The sequence below is a fragment of the Esox lucius genome, chromosome 9, assembly GCF_011004845.1.
Source record: "Esox lucius isolate fEsoLuc1 chromosome 9, fEsoLuc1.pri, whole genome shotgun sequence".
In the NCBI taxonomy this organism is placed as follows: Eukaryota; Metazoa; Chordata; class Actinopteri; order Esociformes; family Esocidae; genus Esox; species Esox lucius.
Window position 1 is genome coordinate 6,825,304 of NC_047577.1, and position 17,439 is coordinate 6,842,742.

Here is a 17,439-nt window from a genome sequence, read left to right on the forward strand (position 1 = left end):
TCAAATTAAAGCATTGTTGTGTTTTAAAGTTGTTCAGAAATACAGATGGCCAATGGTCAACAAGCTTGGTCAACTATAAATAAAAAGTACCTGGGCGTTCCAACAGTCGTAGTAAAACTGTTTTATAGTTATCCTTGGTAGCTGTCAATGGCAGAAAGGGCTGTACCAAGGTAATTTCCCTAGTAAGTGGGAAGTCAGGAATCGGCATGTGGGAAAAGTGGCAGTTGAGGGAGGACAGAGGAACTGCGCACGTTGTAAATACCAACTCCACACTCGGTGATAAACGCAAAGGGATTCACTCCCATGGTCATGCAGGCCTGTTGTACAGCACAAACTGACCAGAAACCAGGCTAGAAAACATACATTTAATAAAAAGGATGAGAAAGGAATGATTCAGTTGGTCTTTTTTAAAATGTGTTTATTGGTCATATACAAAATAAAGTAAACTGTTTATCAACAAACAATACAGTATGTACATCAATAAATTAACAGATGCATCAGAACGATGACAAAAACAGTTAATTTCCATGGTTAACAATACATCATCATTACTTATCTACAAATAGCAAAAAAGTACAATAATTTACTTATTAATCAATAAATACTTACAATTAAATGGACACACAGTCACTTCAGGAGCAGACGTCCCTATGCAAAGTACAGTGACACTGTGACATAATAACCTATTACACCCCATACAGAAATATTACAAAACACTGATTTCTATAAACGTCCAGGTGATTTGTTACTAACAGCTCCCATATCCACTAACTCACCACAGTTTTTTTCCCCCCCCCAGCTTTCCGCTGATTACTGTTCCGGTTTTGAGACACAAACATGAACTCTGTCCAAAGGACTCCCTGTCCCCTCTACAGTCCGCTACCATTTATCAGAGGAGGGTCCTTGGGTAAGGGAATAGGTTGTGATTCGGGATGCTTACAAATCAACACTCCTGCAATCTAGTCATAAGCAGTCACATGCTTACCAGTTGACACAACGTGTGGTGTTATTGTATTTTCTTTTTCGGGGGTGGGAGGGGGGGCGGGTATTTGAGAGCTTCCTGTAGACCAAGTGCAGAACCCAACACCCAAGTGCTGGAGAGAGTTCTCATATCAACACTCACAGTAACACAATCAACAACTCTTAACCACATAATGAACAGGGTGGGTTAAGTTGGTAAATCTAGTCTTGCCGAGTCAAGGCACCCATGATGCTGTCACGCCATTTACTAGCCAAACGGGCAAGAATTGCGCGAATCTCCCACCACTTGCCCGTTGAATGTATTCTGCATGTTAAGCACTGACCATGCAGGGCATTTGATTGGTTTAACGTGTGTCGAGGCCTCTCTGATTTACACCGCTTCTGCGCCACTTTCTAGATATTTTTGCCTATAGATTTTACAGACAAGGGGAGACTAACAGCTGTCAATCAAAAAACTTCCAACAAACAGATTAAAGGTGGCTTTTTTTCCACTGATCGGTTACTGGTGAGCCAACTAGCCTGGTGGCGTGACTGGAAAAACCGACACCATCACACATCTGTTGGTCATGCAGCCAGATAAGGAGTTAATGATTTCTGTGTCTATATGTCCAGGTTTGCCTTTAACATCCTCGACAATGTCCCCCTGTATACCATGCCCCAGGCTGTGACCCACTGTTGTGATGAAGCATACTGTAGTGTATTTCTTTCACTTTTTTTGTGAGACTTTCTGAACTCTGCGCCTGGGAATTTACGCGAAAATTCATAAAATGTCAAACTGATGGATTTGCATTTGACCAGATATTTCGGATATAATGACAATATCTCAATGTCTCCGTCCTAAACAGTTGTAGGCGTTGTCCCAGAGGCAACAGGCTCAGGCCCTGCTGAAGCGCAGAGAAATGTATCAGGCTTAGTCCGGACAGAGTTGTGGCAAGGAGAAAAACTCTTGCTGCTTCCTCCTCCTGCTCCTCCTGCTCCTCCTCTCTGCCATAACACAGAATACCACATACACGTTTTTTGTACGAAAAGCTATGGACACCAGTCACACTGTACCTGCAGTATATTACGCTAACAACAACTCTGAGACAACCAGCCGCTACGTAACTTAAGCTCCGTCAAGTTTTCGAACCCCGCGTCCTTTTTGAAGCACTGCCCAGTTTTTGCATAAATAGGAAGTCACTCAACAACAGTTGCCACGACAATGTGAGTGTGCGGTTGAACAGATAGACAGAAACAACAGAACTCATTTTGCTGGGCGCTGGCACTTCACTGGTCACTGTCTAGTTTGAATATATTAATATTTTGCTTCTTCAGTAAACTTTTGAGACATCGCTCACAGAACGTTCAAATGTCACAGGATCTGCCACAGTTGAAAAGTAGAATTACACCATCAGTAGGTACAAAAGCAAACTCAGAGACAGAGAGAGATACAGACGAGAAGAGATTACGAGGACCCAAAAATCCATCAGAACCGTCACAGATCACCAGTCAAACCTTATTATTTTTTTGCCCATTTAAAAGTGAATAAAAAGAGACATAGTTTGACATAACACGTACATAAATATACTGTATATACTAAATATCTATATATTTGCTCATACCTACAAGCTGGATTGCTGAGTTTCTGCGTTAAAGTGATAAGAAAATGGTTATTTCTTATCAAACTTTTTCAGATTTGCAGCACTCTGTACTTTCTCGGTTGATCGAACCCACAGACGTGTTATCAGTGCAACCCCTCTTTCCTTCCTCACCCCCACTCCTCCCCCTTTTAACCCCCTCACACAAGTTTGAACAAGAGAAAGAGACAAGCATTCTTATATACTGCATAGCAGTAACTTCCATTGTAAGACAATAGCAGGGTTTTCCCACAACATTTTGAAAGCTTCGGTGGGCTGGCAAAGAAATAAAAAAAAGATTAAGGTATTGAAGGTAAAAGTTTGAAATGGACTAATATCTTGTTAGTGGAGTTATACAGGTGATTATAAATACCCATTCAGTTTGTATTTGTACCATAGAAATTGCATATAATTGTACTTAGCGTGTGTAATTGGACAGCATAAAGCTGAAGAGCAAACTCCAAAACTGTGGGAAAACCCTGCTTTGAGACAGACAAAACCATACCTCATGCCCGGCCCAGAGAATTGCATGGAACACTAGGGGGGCTATTGACATCCCATCATCTTGGTCAGTGAAACTTTTATTCTATAATTCTATAATTATAGGATTTCTATGACCCCGGCCCCTTTTAAACATATAGCAGTAGTACATGGTGTTGGTTCCATAAGACAACAGTGCAGTCAACATTGTTACTTCCCTGGCATTTGCAGAATATTAAAAACAAACAAGTAAAAACAAACTAAAACATCAACCCTACAATCTGCATTAAATATAGAAAATACGTAGAGAGAAGAGGAAAATAACTATATTAATCATTCAGCACGAGAAAATATAACTCATTCGAAAAGCATGGACGGTATAACCACAGGCCCCCGTACAACCCTACGATGTATGTGCTTTTGTAAAAATGGTGTGACCCTGTTGGGATGTTCAGTATGCATTTTATGTTTGGAATTCATTTTAATTGAATTTCCTTCTGAGAGAGAGACTTTGCGTCATGTGCATTATGGGTAGTGTAATACAATCTATGCAATACACGATTACCAGGTTTATTACGTTTTCTGTCACGTGTCCATAACGCCCGCCAACAAGGGGGAGACGGGAGCGTACAGGTGCCTTTGATTACTTCGCCGTCTTCAGTCCAAAATAAATGAAAACAACAGTGTCACGTATCCTTAACGACAACATAATGAACAATAATATTACCGTTACCTCGTCACGTACTACTGTACATTACAACGTCACACCATCACGTGCTAGCCTCACGGTTACCATAACAGCCACACGCGCCTAGTCACTAAAAAAAAACAACGCTATCAACGTCAATTAGTTAAGCCACTTTTGGTACAATTGCAAGAAAGAGGAGATATCAAACAAGTGTTCACCTTGATCATTTTTTAAGGTCTTTTATAAATAATGTAAAGATACTCTATGCAATTTACAAAATTCTAGACTTGACTATCTATACTGTATGTAGACAAAGGATTCTTTGAAGAATATTTAACATTTGACTAGTAACTTTTATGTTAAAGCTTGTGAGAATTACACCCGCCTACTTGACTGGACAGTCCGCCATCAGGAAAACTGAAAACAAAATAAAGTGCTGACAACTGAATCACCGGCAACTAAATACCTCATAGTAACAGCACTTTGACCTGTCACCCAACCATTCTATCAATTACAACCTCTTTTACAATTGGCTGTATCGACAGTTTACATCTGGTTCTGAATGAAGGGACTGACTAGTCAACTAAGCGGGTGTCAATCACTGGCTCCGATTCAATATTCACACCATCACACTACCTAGAATGACTCAATATCCACACTGGTACACTGTTTTTTGGGAGGCATCCCAAATGGACCCCTACGCCGCACAACTGGCTACATCAGATCAGATCTCTGGCCAGTTTATTTGCCAATGAATCTGAATTGGATTGTAAGTGTAAATGCTCCCTTTGAGATCCAGCCATGTGTGATAGGTTATATGCTAGCATGGACATTAGATGCTATCCAGTGTCATCCTGCTAGCTACCACAGTATAGCACATACAACGTCCAGACAGACAACGCGACAACATTTGGCGATTAGATGCCGGGGCTGGCCTGCATGGAGTTTGGTGATACGGTGATAATTGGTCAGTGCATAATGTCGAGCAACAGCAAAGTGTGACCGCGGGAGAAAAACGATTTCCTGATGATTTATGCTTCTGAACATCCTCTTCGAAGTGCAATGAGTGGTGAAAGACGAACTTCAAAAACACTTCTTTCTTCTGCACTGTTAAAGCATGAAGGCTCTCTAAGATGCTTCTGCAAAACCAGGAAGTGCCCGTAAGTACTGGAAACCATTAAATTAGGAGAGGACACGTGAAGAACGTTGTCCAATGATTGAGGTTCACAGTGTGACATCACACACGCGTTATTACATCACACACACAGAACACATCTGTGGGGCCCGTCTACGTCCTGTGCTCAAATGACCGTATGCACTGACCAAGAGTCTCGTTTCAAATTGTTCCTAGTTGCCTCCTCTCCTCCTCCCTTCGCCTCCTCACTCCCTCCCGCACCCGAGCCCACTACTAAGAGCGCGCATCCGTTTTCGACTTCACTATCGTGATCACGCTCGTCGCCGCCACCTTGCCCGGTATGAGCGGCCCGATCACCGCCCCCGCAGCCCCCCTTGGACCCCCAACGCCGAGCCCTGCCCCGGGGCTTCTTGCCACAGTCCTGGCGAAGCTCTGCAGGGCCTCGTACTTCGACCGCAGCTGATCGAGCTCCGCCCTCATGCTGGCGTTCTCGGACGCCAGCTTGTCTACCTCCTGCTGGAGCTGAGACTTCTGCTTCTCCAGCTCCTCCTTCTGCGTGACCCGTTTGACCCGGCAGCTGGCGGCGTAGCCCCGGTTCTTCAGGGTGCGTCGGCGCTGCTTGAGCTGCTGAATCTCCTCCTTGGTGAGGCCCCGGAGGTGCTGGTTGAGCTCTCGCACGGACATGGTCACCAGCTCGTCGTCCGTCAGGGTGGTGCCATTCTCCCCAGGTTCCCGCTTCACCTGGTGGTTCGGGGGGGGGGGGGTGGACAGAGAGGACAGAACGAGAGGCACACATGTCAGCGGGGGGGGGGGGGGGGGGGGGGGGGGGCTAGGTGCAATTTTGTTTGGAACTGAATGCCTTTGTAGAAAATCCCGCGTGGGTTCTCACCTTCAAGGCCTTGTTTCCTTTGTTAGTCGTCGTCATTCCCCGAGAACCACCTCCCTCCGAACAGACCTGCGCAGGACGTCAGTGACAACCAGGTGGAGAAGGAGAGAGCAATATGGAGAGAGAGAGAGAGAGAGAGAGAGGGAGAGAGGGAGAGAGAGAGAGAGAGAGAGAGAGAGAGGCAGCGATGGAACAAGATGGAGAGAGAGAGAGAGGGAGCGATGGAACAAGATGGAGAGAGAGAGAGAGGGAGGAGAGAAAAGGCAGAGCTTAGCATAGTATACGACAATGTGCAACTCCTCCACAAACTGTCACCATGAATGTTAGAACACACCAGCTCCTCAGCTTCCTGTTTCTCAGTGTTGCGTGTGGCAATACCCGCCGTTTTAGCTCTAGAACACGTAACCGTCAAAGTGATTGGTTGGCCAGGGACCAACAACTAAAGAGATGTGAGTCGTGGGACAGAGTCCAGGGGAATACCAAACACACGTACACACACACACACACACACACACATACACACACACACACACACACACACAGAAAACCAGACAGAAACAGAAGATGAAGTAGAAAGGAGAGATCAACAAAGGGAGGGACACACAACAGCTGTGAATGAGATTAGATCAGTTCTTTACACACATCCTCTCTCTCACACCCACCCACACACACACACACACACACACACACGTAAACACACACACAGGTGCTAGCTGGGTCACTGCTCCACACAACAGGCCTCATTGAGACGTGAACACCCTGTCCTGCACACTGTGGCAGTGTGTGATGAAGGGCGGCCATTGTTGCAGCCACCGAGCGATCATCATGAGACCAGTCACGATGACTCAGCGGATTCCTGACCTTCCTCCCTCCGCCACTCTCCAGCACGCCCTCCCCCATTCCTCTCAAACCCTCTTCTATCCTTTCTCTACCTCTCCCTGTCAGGGGAATGACAGTCACTAAGAAGGTAACCAAATGAAAACACGGCGGACGGAGAGAGTTGTTCCTGATTACAAAGGAAAAGAGCAAGAGCTACCAATGACAATAATGAACCCAGGCCTAGCTAAGCTGTTGTTGTGTTTTCAGTGCCTCCGTTCTAGACTACTCTAGATTACTCTACAATCCACAAAGGACTGAGCTATTAGGAATCTGTGCCAACGAGCCCCTCTCCACCCACAATGCACCTCACTAATGTCGATCTCCCGCCACAAATCCTCCAGCTAATAAGATCAAAGAAGCACAGCAAGGGGAGGAGGACAACACTACTACTACTACTACTACTACGACTACTACTACTACAACTACTACCACTACTATTACTACCACTACTACTACAACTACCACTACTACAACTACTAGTTCTACTACTACTATGACTACTACAACTACTACTAGTTCTACTACTACTACGACTACTACAACTACTACTACCACTACTAAAACTACTACTAGTTCTACTACTACTACTACCATGACTAATACTACTACAACTTATACTACTATTACTAATACTACTACGACTAATACCATTACTACTACTACAGTGGGGAGAACAAGTATTTGATACACTGACGATTTTGCAGGTTTTCCTACTTACAAAGCATGTAGAGGTCTGCCATTTTTATCATAGGTACACTTCAACTGTGAGAGACGGAATCTAATCACATTGTATGATTTTTAAATAATTAATTTGCATTTTATTGCGTGACATAAGTATTTGATCACCTACCAACCAGTAAGAATTCCAGCTCTCACAGATCTGTCAGTTTTTCTTTAAGAAGCCCTCCTGTTCTCCACTCATTACCTGTATTAACAGCACCTGTTTGAAATTGTTACCTGTATAAAAGACACCTGTCCACACATTCAATCAAACAGACTTCAACCTCTCCACAATGGCCAAGACCAGAGAGCTGTGTAAGGACATCAGGGATAAAATTGTAGACCTGCACAAGGCTGGGATGGGCTACAGGACAATAGGCAAGCAGCTTGGTGAGAAGGCAACAACTGTTGGCGCAATTATTAGAAAATGGAAGAAGTTCAAGATGATGGTCAATCTCCCTCGGTCTGGGGTTCCATGCAAGATCTCACCTCGTGGGGCATCAATGATCATGAGGAAGGTGAGGGATCAGCCCAGAACTACACGGCAGGACCTGGTCAATGACCTGAAGAGAGCTGGGACAACAGTCTCAAAGAAAACCATTAGTAACACACTACGCCGTCATGGATTAAAATCCTGCCGCGCACGCAAGGTCCCCCTGCTCAAGCCAGCACATGTCCAGGCCCGTCTGAAGTTTGCCAATGACCATCTGGATGATCCAGAGGAGGAATGGAAGAAGGTCATGTGGTCTGATGAGACAAAAATAGAGCTTTTTGGTCTAAACTCCACTTGCCGTGTTTGGAGGAAGAAGAAGGATGAGTACAACCCCAAGAACACCATCCCAACCGTGAAGCATGGAGGTGGAAACATCATTCTTTGGGGATGCTTTTCTGCAGGGGCCAGGATGACTGCAACGTATTGAGGGGAGGATGGTTGGGGCCATGTATCGCGAGATCTTGGCCAACAACCTCCTTCCCTCAGTAAGAGCATTGAAGATGGGTCGTGGCTGGGTCTTCCAGCATGACAACGACCCGAAACACACAGCCAGGGCAACTAAGGAGTGGCTCAGTGGCCTAGCTAGTCTCCAGACCTGAACCCAATAGAAAATCTTTGGAGGGAGCTGAAAGTCCTTATTGCCCAGCAACAGCCCTGAAAACTGAAGGATCTGGAGAAGGTCTGTATGGAGGAGTGGGCCAAAATCCCTGCTGCAGTGTGTGCAAACCTGGTCAAGAACTACAGGAAACGTATGATCTCTGAAATTGCAAACAAAGGTTTCTGTACCAAATATTAAGTTTTGATTTTCTGATGTAATCAAATACTTATGTCATGCAATAAAATGCAAATTAATTACTTAAATATCATACAATGGGCTTTTCTGGATTTTTGTTTTAGATTCCGTCACTCACAGTTGAAGAGTACCTATGATAAAAATACAGACCTCTACATGCTTTGTAAGTAGGAAAACCTGCAAAATCAGCAGTGTATCAAATACTTGTTCTCCAAACTGTACTCCTATTTCTAATAGTACTACCATTAATACGACTAGTACTAGTATTAGTCGTAGTATTAGGCATACTACCATTACTACTACTAATACTAGTACTAATACTACTACTACTACTAATAATACTACTACCACTACTAATGCTGCTACTACTATTACGACTAATACTACTACTAACATCACTACCACTACTACTGCTACTAATACCACTACCAGTACTACTATTATTACTAATACTATTATAACTACTACTAATATTACTACCATTACTAATACTACTAATAATTATTATAATTATACTACTATTATGACTATTACCACTCCTACTGCAGCTACTACACATCATGCTACTCCTAGTATTATTACTACTCCTTTAACACCTGTACCTACTAGTGATACGCCTCCTACTACACTTTTAACACCTGTACCTACTAGTGATACGCCTCCTACTACACCTTTAACACCTGTACCTACTAGTGATACACCTCCTACTCTACTCCTACTACGCTGGTACTATATATACAGGGAGGTATACACACACAGCACCCTGAAGCCCTACCAACACAAAAACAAAGCTCACAAACCAAGTTCTCAATAAGCTGAAATTAGTGTACACATAAACACACGCACACACACGCACACACAGAGAAGCATGCAAAAGGGAACATTTTTGAGAGGAAGAATTGGAGACCACCAGCTAGTGAACTAGGATGGAGAGAGGGCTGACTCTCACACACTAACACACACACACACACACACACACAGCAAGAAAAGGACGGCAAACCCAAGTTCCTCCGACACACAATGCACCCGACTCTTTTGGTTCTAACCGTTTCACAGTGGTCATTGCAACCACAACGGGTGCTGTGTGGTCATCGCTACGGCAACGGGTGCTGTGTGGTCATCGCTACGGCAACGGTTACCAAAACGGCGTTTCTTTTTTTTTTTTTTGCTGCGGCAGGCAGTATTTTTATGGAATGTCTAAAAGAATGCTGACATCTCCAGAACAGATCCAGACGGAGGAGAGGGAGGGAGGAGCACAAGAGAGGAGGTGAAAGGAAAACAGGAGAGAGATAGCAGGACGAGGTAAACGAGAGGAAACGAGGGATGAAGAAGTGAAAGAAGGCTGACGTCTTCAGAGCTGATTATTAGAGTTGCAGAAGAGTCGAAAGTGCTGAGTACGGAGAGAAAGGAGAAAGATCGAGAGGGCAGAGAGGTGAGAGGGAGAACGAGAGACAGTGGGGGGACCAATCGAGAGAGGAGGGGAGCAGGAGAGGAGGGGGAGCTGGAGGGAGGATGAAATAAAGAGGGATAATAGGGAGAAAGGAGGAGGAAGAAGAGAGAAAGGGGGAGGGAATGAGGGATGGGGTGGCAAACTGCATCCTCAACACATTTGTAAGAGCTTAGCTGTTGGGGGGGGGGGGGATGAAGGCGATGAGTGTTGGTGGGGGAGAAGGGGGAGGGATTGGGGTCGAATAGGAGAGAAAAACCCCTGAACTCAGCAAGTGGAGTGGGGGGGGGGGGTGCTCAGCAAGTGAAGGGGGGGGGGGGAAATCAGCGAGTGGGGGGGGGGGTGCTCAGCAAGTGAAGGGAGGGGGGACTCACCGAGTGAAGGGGGGGGGTGCTCAGCGAGTGGGGGGGGGGTGCTCAGCAAGTGAAGGGAGGGGGGACTCACCGAGTGAAGGGGGGGGGGGTACTCAGCCGGGACCAAGACTAAAACCACCAATTAGAAAGTTCTGAAGTTGATCCAACAGTACAAAACTGCTGCTGCTTGCTGTCTCTCTCTCTCTCTCACACACACACACACAGTCTTTGCTGAAACATCAAAATACAGTAGAATAATATCTAACATAGCAAAGTAAGAATTCAGGAAGACCTAAATGTTACGCAAAGGGTAAAAAAAAAATATATATATATATATAGAGTTTTTTGTATTATCCCAACAGACAACCAGCTATAGAAACATACCATGGGCCTATTCAGTTAGAAATGTCAAGCAATACTGAATGTGTGTGTGTGTGTGTGTGTGTGTGTGTGGGTGTGTGTGTGGGTTGTCAGACAGATGAATCATGTTTGAGTGAGAAACGGCCTTCCTCCACAAACATTTAAACCAACAACTTCCTCAAAGACACACAGACACACAGACACACACACACACACAAACACACACAAGTGTAATTTAGGTGTAAATCCAATGTACAGACGGTAGATAAACAGGTCAATGGAAGAAAGAGAGTGATGGAGAGAGTGGGAGAGTGGGGAAGAGAGGGAGAGAAATAGAGAGTGGGGGAGAGAGCTTGAGAGTGGGGGAGAAAGAAAGACAGTGGGAAAGAGAGTGGGGGAGACAGGGAGAGAGTGGGGGAGACCGGGAGGAGACAGGGAGAGAGTGTGGGAGAGAGGGGCGGAGACAGAGAGAGAGTGGGGAAACAGGGAGAGAATGGGGGAGACAGGGAGAGAGTGGGGAGAGTGGGGGAGACAGGGAGAGAGTGGGAGAGACAGGGGCAGAATCAGAGAGTGTGGTAGAGAGAGCAAGTGGGGGAGAGAGAGACGGCGACAGAGAGAGAGTGGGGGAGACGGGGAGAGAGTGGGGGAGACAGGGAGAGAGTGGGGCAGACAGGGAGAGAGTGGGGCAGACAGGGAGAGAGTGGGGCAGACAGGGAGAGAGTGGGGCAGACAGGGAGAGAGTGGGGCAGACAGGGAGAGAGTGGGGCAGACAGGGAGAGAGTGGGGGAGAGGCACATAAAAAAGATAATGAACAACCTCAGAGTTCCACTGGTTTAGGAGTCCCTTCTCCTGTCCCTCCATCCCTCCTTCCTGGAGACAAAGAGAGAGCAAGTCTTACTTGTAGTTTTCGGGTGAGGTGAATGTAATTGGAACGCTATGCTGTGTGTGTGTGTGTGTGTGTGCGTACTACTATCCTTACCCAGATGTCCTCACTCATATAATAACCCAGGGTAAATCATGACTAGTGAGGACATTTTGCTAGTCACTTTTACAAAATAGTTTTTATTTAGGCTTGGTGTTAAGGTTAGGGTTTGAATGGGGTTTTAGTGGTTAAGGTTAGGCTTTGAATGGGGTTTTAGTGGTTACGGTTAGGGTTTGAATGGGGTTTTAGTGGTTACGGTTAGGGTTTGAATGGGGTTTTAGTGGTTAAGGTTTGGGTTTGAATGGGGTTTTAGTGGTTAAGGTTTGGGTTTGAATGGGGTTTTAGTGGTTAAGGTTTGGGTTTGAATGGGGTTTTAGTGGTTAAGGTTAGAGTTTGAATGGGGTTTTAGTGGTTAAGGTTTGGGTTTGAATGGGGTTTTAGTGGTTAAGGTTAGGGTTTGAATGGGGTTTTAGTGGTTAAGGTTTGGGTTTGAATGGGGTTTTAGTGGTTAAGGTTTGGGTTTGAATGGGGTTTTAGTGGTTAAGGTTAGGGTTTGAATGGGGTTTTAGTGGTTAAGGTTTGGGTTTGAATGGGGTTTTAGTGGTTAAGGTTTGGGTTTGAATGGGTTTTAGTGGTTAAGGTTAGGATTTGAATGGGGTTTTAGTGGTTAAGGTTAGGGATTCAGTGGGGTTTGAATGGTTAAGGTTAGAGTTTAAATGGAGTTTGCGTGGTTAATGTTAGGGTTTCAATGGGGTTTGAGTGGTTACGGTTTGAATGGTGTTTTAGTGGTTAAGGTTAGGATTTAGCATTTTAGCATTGTTTATGGAAATCAACTGTGATCCCCCAAATCACAATTGATTACTATACTCCTCACCAGTACAGTTTAACAGGCATGTTTGACACTAAAATAGTTCGGGCTAATTGTGAATTAGAAATCCAGTGATGGTAGAAAGGAATGTAGAACAACAGCGAGACAAGAGAAAGGGTACAGAGAGAAAAGACAGTGTAATAATGAAAACAGAGAGAAGTTACAGGACTGGTGAGGCAGAAGTGAAAGAAGAATAGACTTGAACGGGAAATAATTAAATTTCTCAATTTTCTACGAGTACAGAAAAATGTTGTTCAGCTGAGTGGGTGTGTGTGTGTCGGTGTGTTTGTAGGTGTGTTTGTCGGTGTGTTTGTGCGCGCGTGTGTGTGGTCATAGTATAATAAGTGAGGACGTTGACACGTTTTCCCCCCACCAATCGCAGGTAATAAGTCTGAGTATGTGATGACAAATTCCCTAACAGCAGCACAAAATTTGCACCGTCAGGCAATTGAGGCTCCGGCACCTTTTTATTTTTTATTTAGTAAGGGCTTTTCACAGAAGAGAAAAACCTTGTAGGTAATTTCGCACTCCCCAGCTAGCGGGGTGAGAGTGTGTCTGTGTACGTCGGTTCGTGCGCGCGCATGTGTGTGTGTGTGCGTGCGGGCATGCGTCAAGGAGGCAGATAAGTTCAACTCTGACCACTAGACTACCTGCTGCTAATTGAAACACAGACTCACATCATGTTTTAGTGTGCTTTTCACTAGACTTTCTGGGGGAATCCCTTTTTCCTGCACCCCCTGACCATTATACTACCCTCACCCCCTAACCATTATACTAACCCTCACCCCCTGACCATTACACTAACCCTCAACCCCTGACCATTACACTAACCCTCACCCCCTGACCATTACACTAACCTTCACCCCCTGACCATTACAATAACCCTCACCCCCTGATCATTACACTAACCCTCACCCCCTAACCATTACACTAACCCTCACCCCTAACCATTATACTAACCCAGACCCCTAACCATTACACTAACCCTTACCCCTGACCATTACACTAACCCTCACCCCCTGACCATTACACTAACCCTCACCCCCTGACCATTACACTAACCCTCACCATTACACTAACCCGCTACACTCACCCATAAGCCTAACAGTAATTCTACCCATAATCCAAATCCGTACACCTAGAAAATGCTTTTGCTTTAGGAAGTACCAGATACATTTTCATGACATCTCAGTTTTCCTTGTTTTACAATAGTTCCACACATTAAACCAGTGCACACACACAGAAATATTCCAATGAAATTCACTGCACAACATCCAGTTGTTTTAACGTAGCTGGACAAGGAAGAACTAAGGGAAAACGTCCGTGCATAATTGCACTGCTCTCACTTATACTCCTTAAATATATATATTTATATAAATATATAATCCACGGACATTCTCGCCATAAAACTGTGTACGTTGAATCATTTGAATGGGTCAGAATTAAACGGAAAACAAGCCATGGTCAGAGAGATACAACTATTAAAAAGAAAGGTTCACCAGTATTCACTGGGGTTTGATGATGGTCATTTCCACATACTAGGGGTTTTACACATAACTGAGAACGGGAACTGTTTCCGTAATGTTCAGTATGCTGTGGCTCTGCTTCTCGTCCATTAATGTAGCTGTGGTGACAATTAATGTTCTTTACAATGCTAATGGACGACGGCACTGGGCTGGACAAAACAAAGTAAATTAAGATGTGAGTAGACTGTGCTTTTTAAACAAACAAAACAAATGTATTTAATTATTTTAACACAAAAGGTTTCCCTGCACAAAAAGCACATTAGTCCTGGTCCCGGCAAGTACGGACGGTTCAGGTCCCGATCAAAATTCACGCCGTAACTTCCAGCATCTCCACTAAAACCGACATTAAACTGGTCTGAAACACCTCTCACCTGAAATTGGCGCTATTTTTAATCACAAACAAAATACCATCTGAGGCACCTGTAAGCTGTTATAAGAACAGATAAATGGCAAATCCTTGTGTCACATTTTGAAACTAGCAGAGTCCTTGGCTTTCACAGAGATAAATTGTCAATCAGATTTAAAGACTGCAAAGAGCAGTATAATGCCTATGTAAGTTGGAGTAGCTAGGGCTCTACACGAAAATATTTTGGGCGGTAGCGCTGGTGCTCACCATTTAAAAACAGTAGGAATCTTATACAGTACATAGCATGGGCTATTTTGTATTTCTACATACATTATGAGCCAGGGCATGGAGGGTTTGCAAAAAAAAGGTATTGCAGATAAACGTTGTCTCTCTTCTCTCTTTGTCAAACTGGGTCTAATAGACCAGGGTGTTTCACAGGCCTCAAATGTCCAGGCAGCGGCTTTTTATAGGCCATGTATGAAGGCTGCTGTTCTCTGGTACAACAGTTCTACCATCTCCTAGCTACTGACTAAGGCACCAGGTAGAATAACTGCTTTCTTGGGCTACTGTGTAAAACACATATCTGCCCCTCTTACCCGGAGAGCTGCTGGGTGTGAAGACATTTCGTACAACCCTGAAAAACACCTAAGCTTTTTTAAAAGCTTGAGGGTCTGAGCACAGTAACTCTCAGATGGATGATTGGCCACCTTCGATAGAGACGACATTACAACCAAATACTTGTGTCTTCACTAAATTATTCCCAAATTCAGTAATCAGCTAACTATATTAATTATTATAGTCTTTGTTCAGTTATCAGATACAAACATGTCTTCATGATGTTCCTGCCTTGAACTATTTTTCTCTGCGAATGCACATAGAAGTTGATCGGAGAACTGAGCTGGAGGACCGGGTATGAAGCAAGTGATGATGTTGTAGTAATACGCTGTCAAACGTTCGAATGAACGATACAATTGAACGAGTCACTAGAAAAAGGACTCGTGAGTCCCGAGTCACTAAAAAGATTCGTTCAAAACGACCGATTCGTTCGCGAACTGCACACCACTATTGAAGACCCGCCCTATCTTTACACGCGTGCAAAAACACTCGTGCACTGATGCAGAACATGCAGGTGCTGCACACACAGTGTCTCGGGACAGTTTGAGAAGAGGGTCGGAGGGGGTAATGCACTCCTCGGCCTTCTCGTTCAGTGGGTTTTGGGGGGGAGACTGGGATGGGGGTTGGGGAGATATTCCCCGTTTCCAACAGGATGCAACGGCGCGTCCTAATGAGCTTCGGAGGCAAGTGGCGGGCAAACGAGGTGGAATCACGGTTCACAGCATGAACGCCTACTCTCCGTTGCTTGGAAAAGGTGTATGCGAAGCTCTCCAGACAGTTCCAAACCGTGTCAAGCACCCGAAAACGTCACCGTTGGGCTTGGGCAAAAGTAATTCAGTGCTGGTACCACACCTCAGAAAGCTCCGGTTCAAGTCAATCTCTGACTATGGGCAGTTCTGAGGCTCAAAGGAAATACATATATATATATTTTAAACTATGACCAAAAAATGTTCAGGCATCAAGCGTTTTATATTAATTGCATGTGATAACTCAATAACTTTGACCACCCTTGCATATGTACAGTGAGGGAAAAAGGTATTTGATCCCCTGTTGATTTTGTACGTTTGCCCACTGACAAAGAAATGATCAGTCTATAATTTTAATGGTAGGTTTATTTGAACAGTGAGAGACAGAATAACAAAACAAAAAAATCCAGAAAAAAGCATGTCAAATATTGTATTAATTTATTTGCTTTGTAATGAGTGAAATAAATATTTGATCCCCTCTCAATAAGAAATATTTTTGGCTCTTAAAGGGAGTGCTCCTAAACTCAGTTTGTTACCTGTATAAAAGACACCTGTCCACAGAAGCAATCAATCAATCAGATTCCAAACTCTCCACCATGGCCAAGACCAAAGAGCTGTCCAAGGATGTCAGGGACAAGATTGTAGACCTACACAAGGCTGGAATGGGCTACTAGACCATCGCCAAGCAGCTTGGTGAGAAGGTGACAACAGTTGGTGCGATTATTCGCAAATGGAAGAAACACAAAAGAACTGTCAATCTCCCTCGGTCTGGGGCTCCATGCAAGACCTCACCTCATGGAGTTGCAATGATCATGAGAACAGTGAGGAATCAGCCCAGAACTACACGGGAGGATCTTGTCAATGATCTCAATGCAGCTGGGACCATAGTCACCAAGAAAACAATTAGTAACACACTACGCCGTGAAGGACTGAAATCCTGCAGCGCCCGCAAGGTCCCCCTGCTCAAGAAAGCACATGTACAGGCCCGTCTGAAGTTTGCCAATGAACATCTGAAAGATTCAGAGGAGAACTGGGTGAAAGTGTTATGGTCAGATGAAACCAAAATCAAGCTCTTTTGGCATCAACTCAACTAGTCGTGTTTGGAGGAGGAGGAATGCTTCCTATGACCCTAAGAACACCATCCCCACCGTCAAACATGGAGGTGGAAACAATATGCTTTGAAGGTGTTTTTCTGCTAAGGTGACAGGACAACTTCACCGCATCAAAGGGACGATGGACAGGGCCATGTACCGTCAAACGTCTGACCTCTGTGATTGCCAACAAGGGTTTTACCACCAAGTACTAAGTCATGTTTTGCAGAGGGGTCGAATACTTAAATTCCACCTTCAATTTATAACATTTTTGACATGCGTTTTTCTGGATTATTTTGTTGTTATTCTGTCTCTCACTGTTCAAATAAACCTACCATTAAAATTATAGACTGATAATTTCTTTGTCATTGGGCAAATGTAGAAAATCAGCAGGGGATTAAAAAAAAATCCCTCACTGTAGTCTATAAAGTTCCTGCCTGCACAAACATCTAATTAACACAACTAGGGTAAATGGTCGCCTGATTACATTTAAC

At 44.4% G+C, this 17,439-nt stretch overlaps 1 protein-coding gene across 4 annotated transcripts in view; it reads right to left on the bottom strand.

The window, feature by feature from the left end:
* Window positions 1-400: 400 nt before the first annotated feature.
* The window catches only part of mafgb (v-maf avian musculoaponeurotic fibrosarcoma oncogene homolog Gb), a 22,316-nt gene continuing 5,277 nt past the window's right edge, over window positions 401-17,439 (bottom strand). For 2 of the 4 annotated variants that reach the window (XM_029122355.2, XM_029122353.2), the window contains 3 exons: window positions 11,648-11,701; window positions 5,790-5,855; window positions 401-5,641 (listed from right to left, as the gene is read on the bottom strand). In XM_029122355.2, coding sequence (XP_028978188.1) covers window positions 5,174-5,641; window positions 5,790-5,855; window positions 11,648-11,692 — 579 coding nt within the window. In that variant the 5' untranslated portion in view covers window positions 11,693-11,701 and the 3' untranslated portion in view covers window positions 401-5,173. Of the gene's footprint in view, window positions 5,642-5,789; window positions 5,856-6,120; window positions 6,975-11,647; window positions 11,702-17,439 lie in introns of those variants that run through there. The other 2 variants (XM_034294180.1, XM_013135221.4) reach the window with 2 other exon arrangements.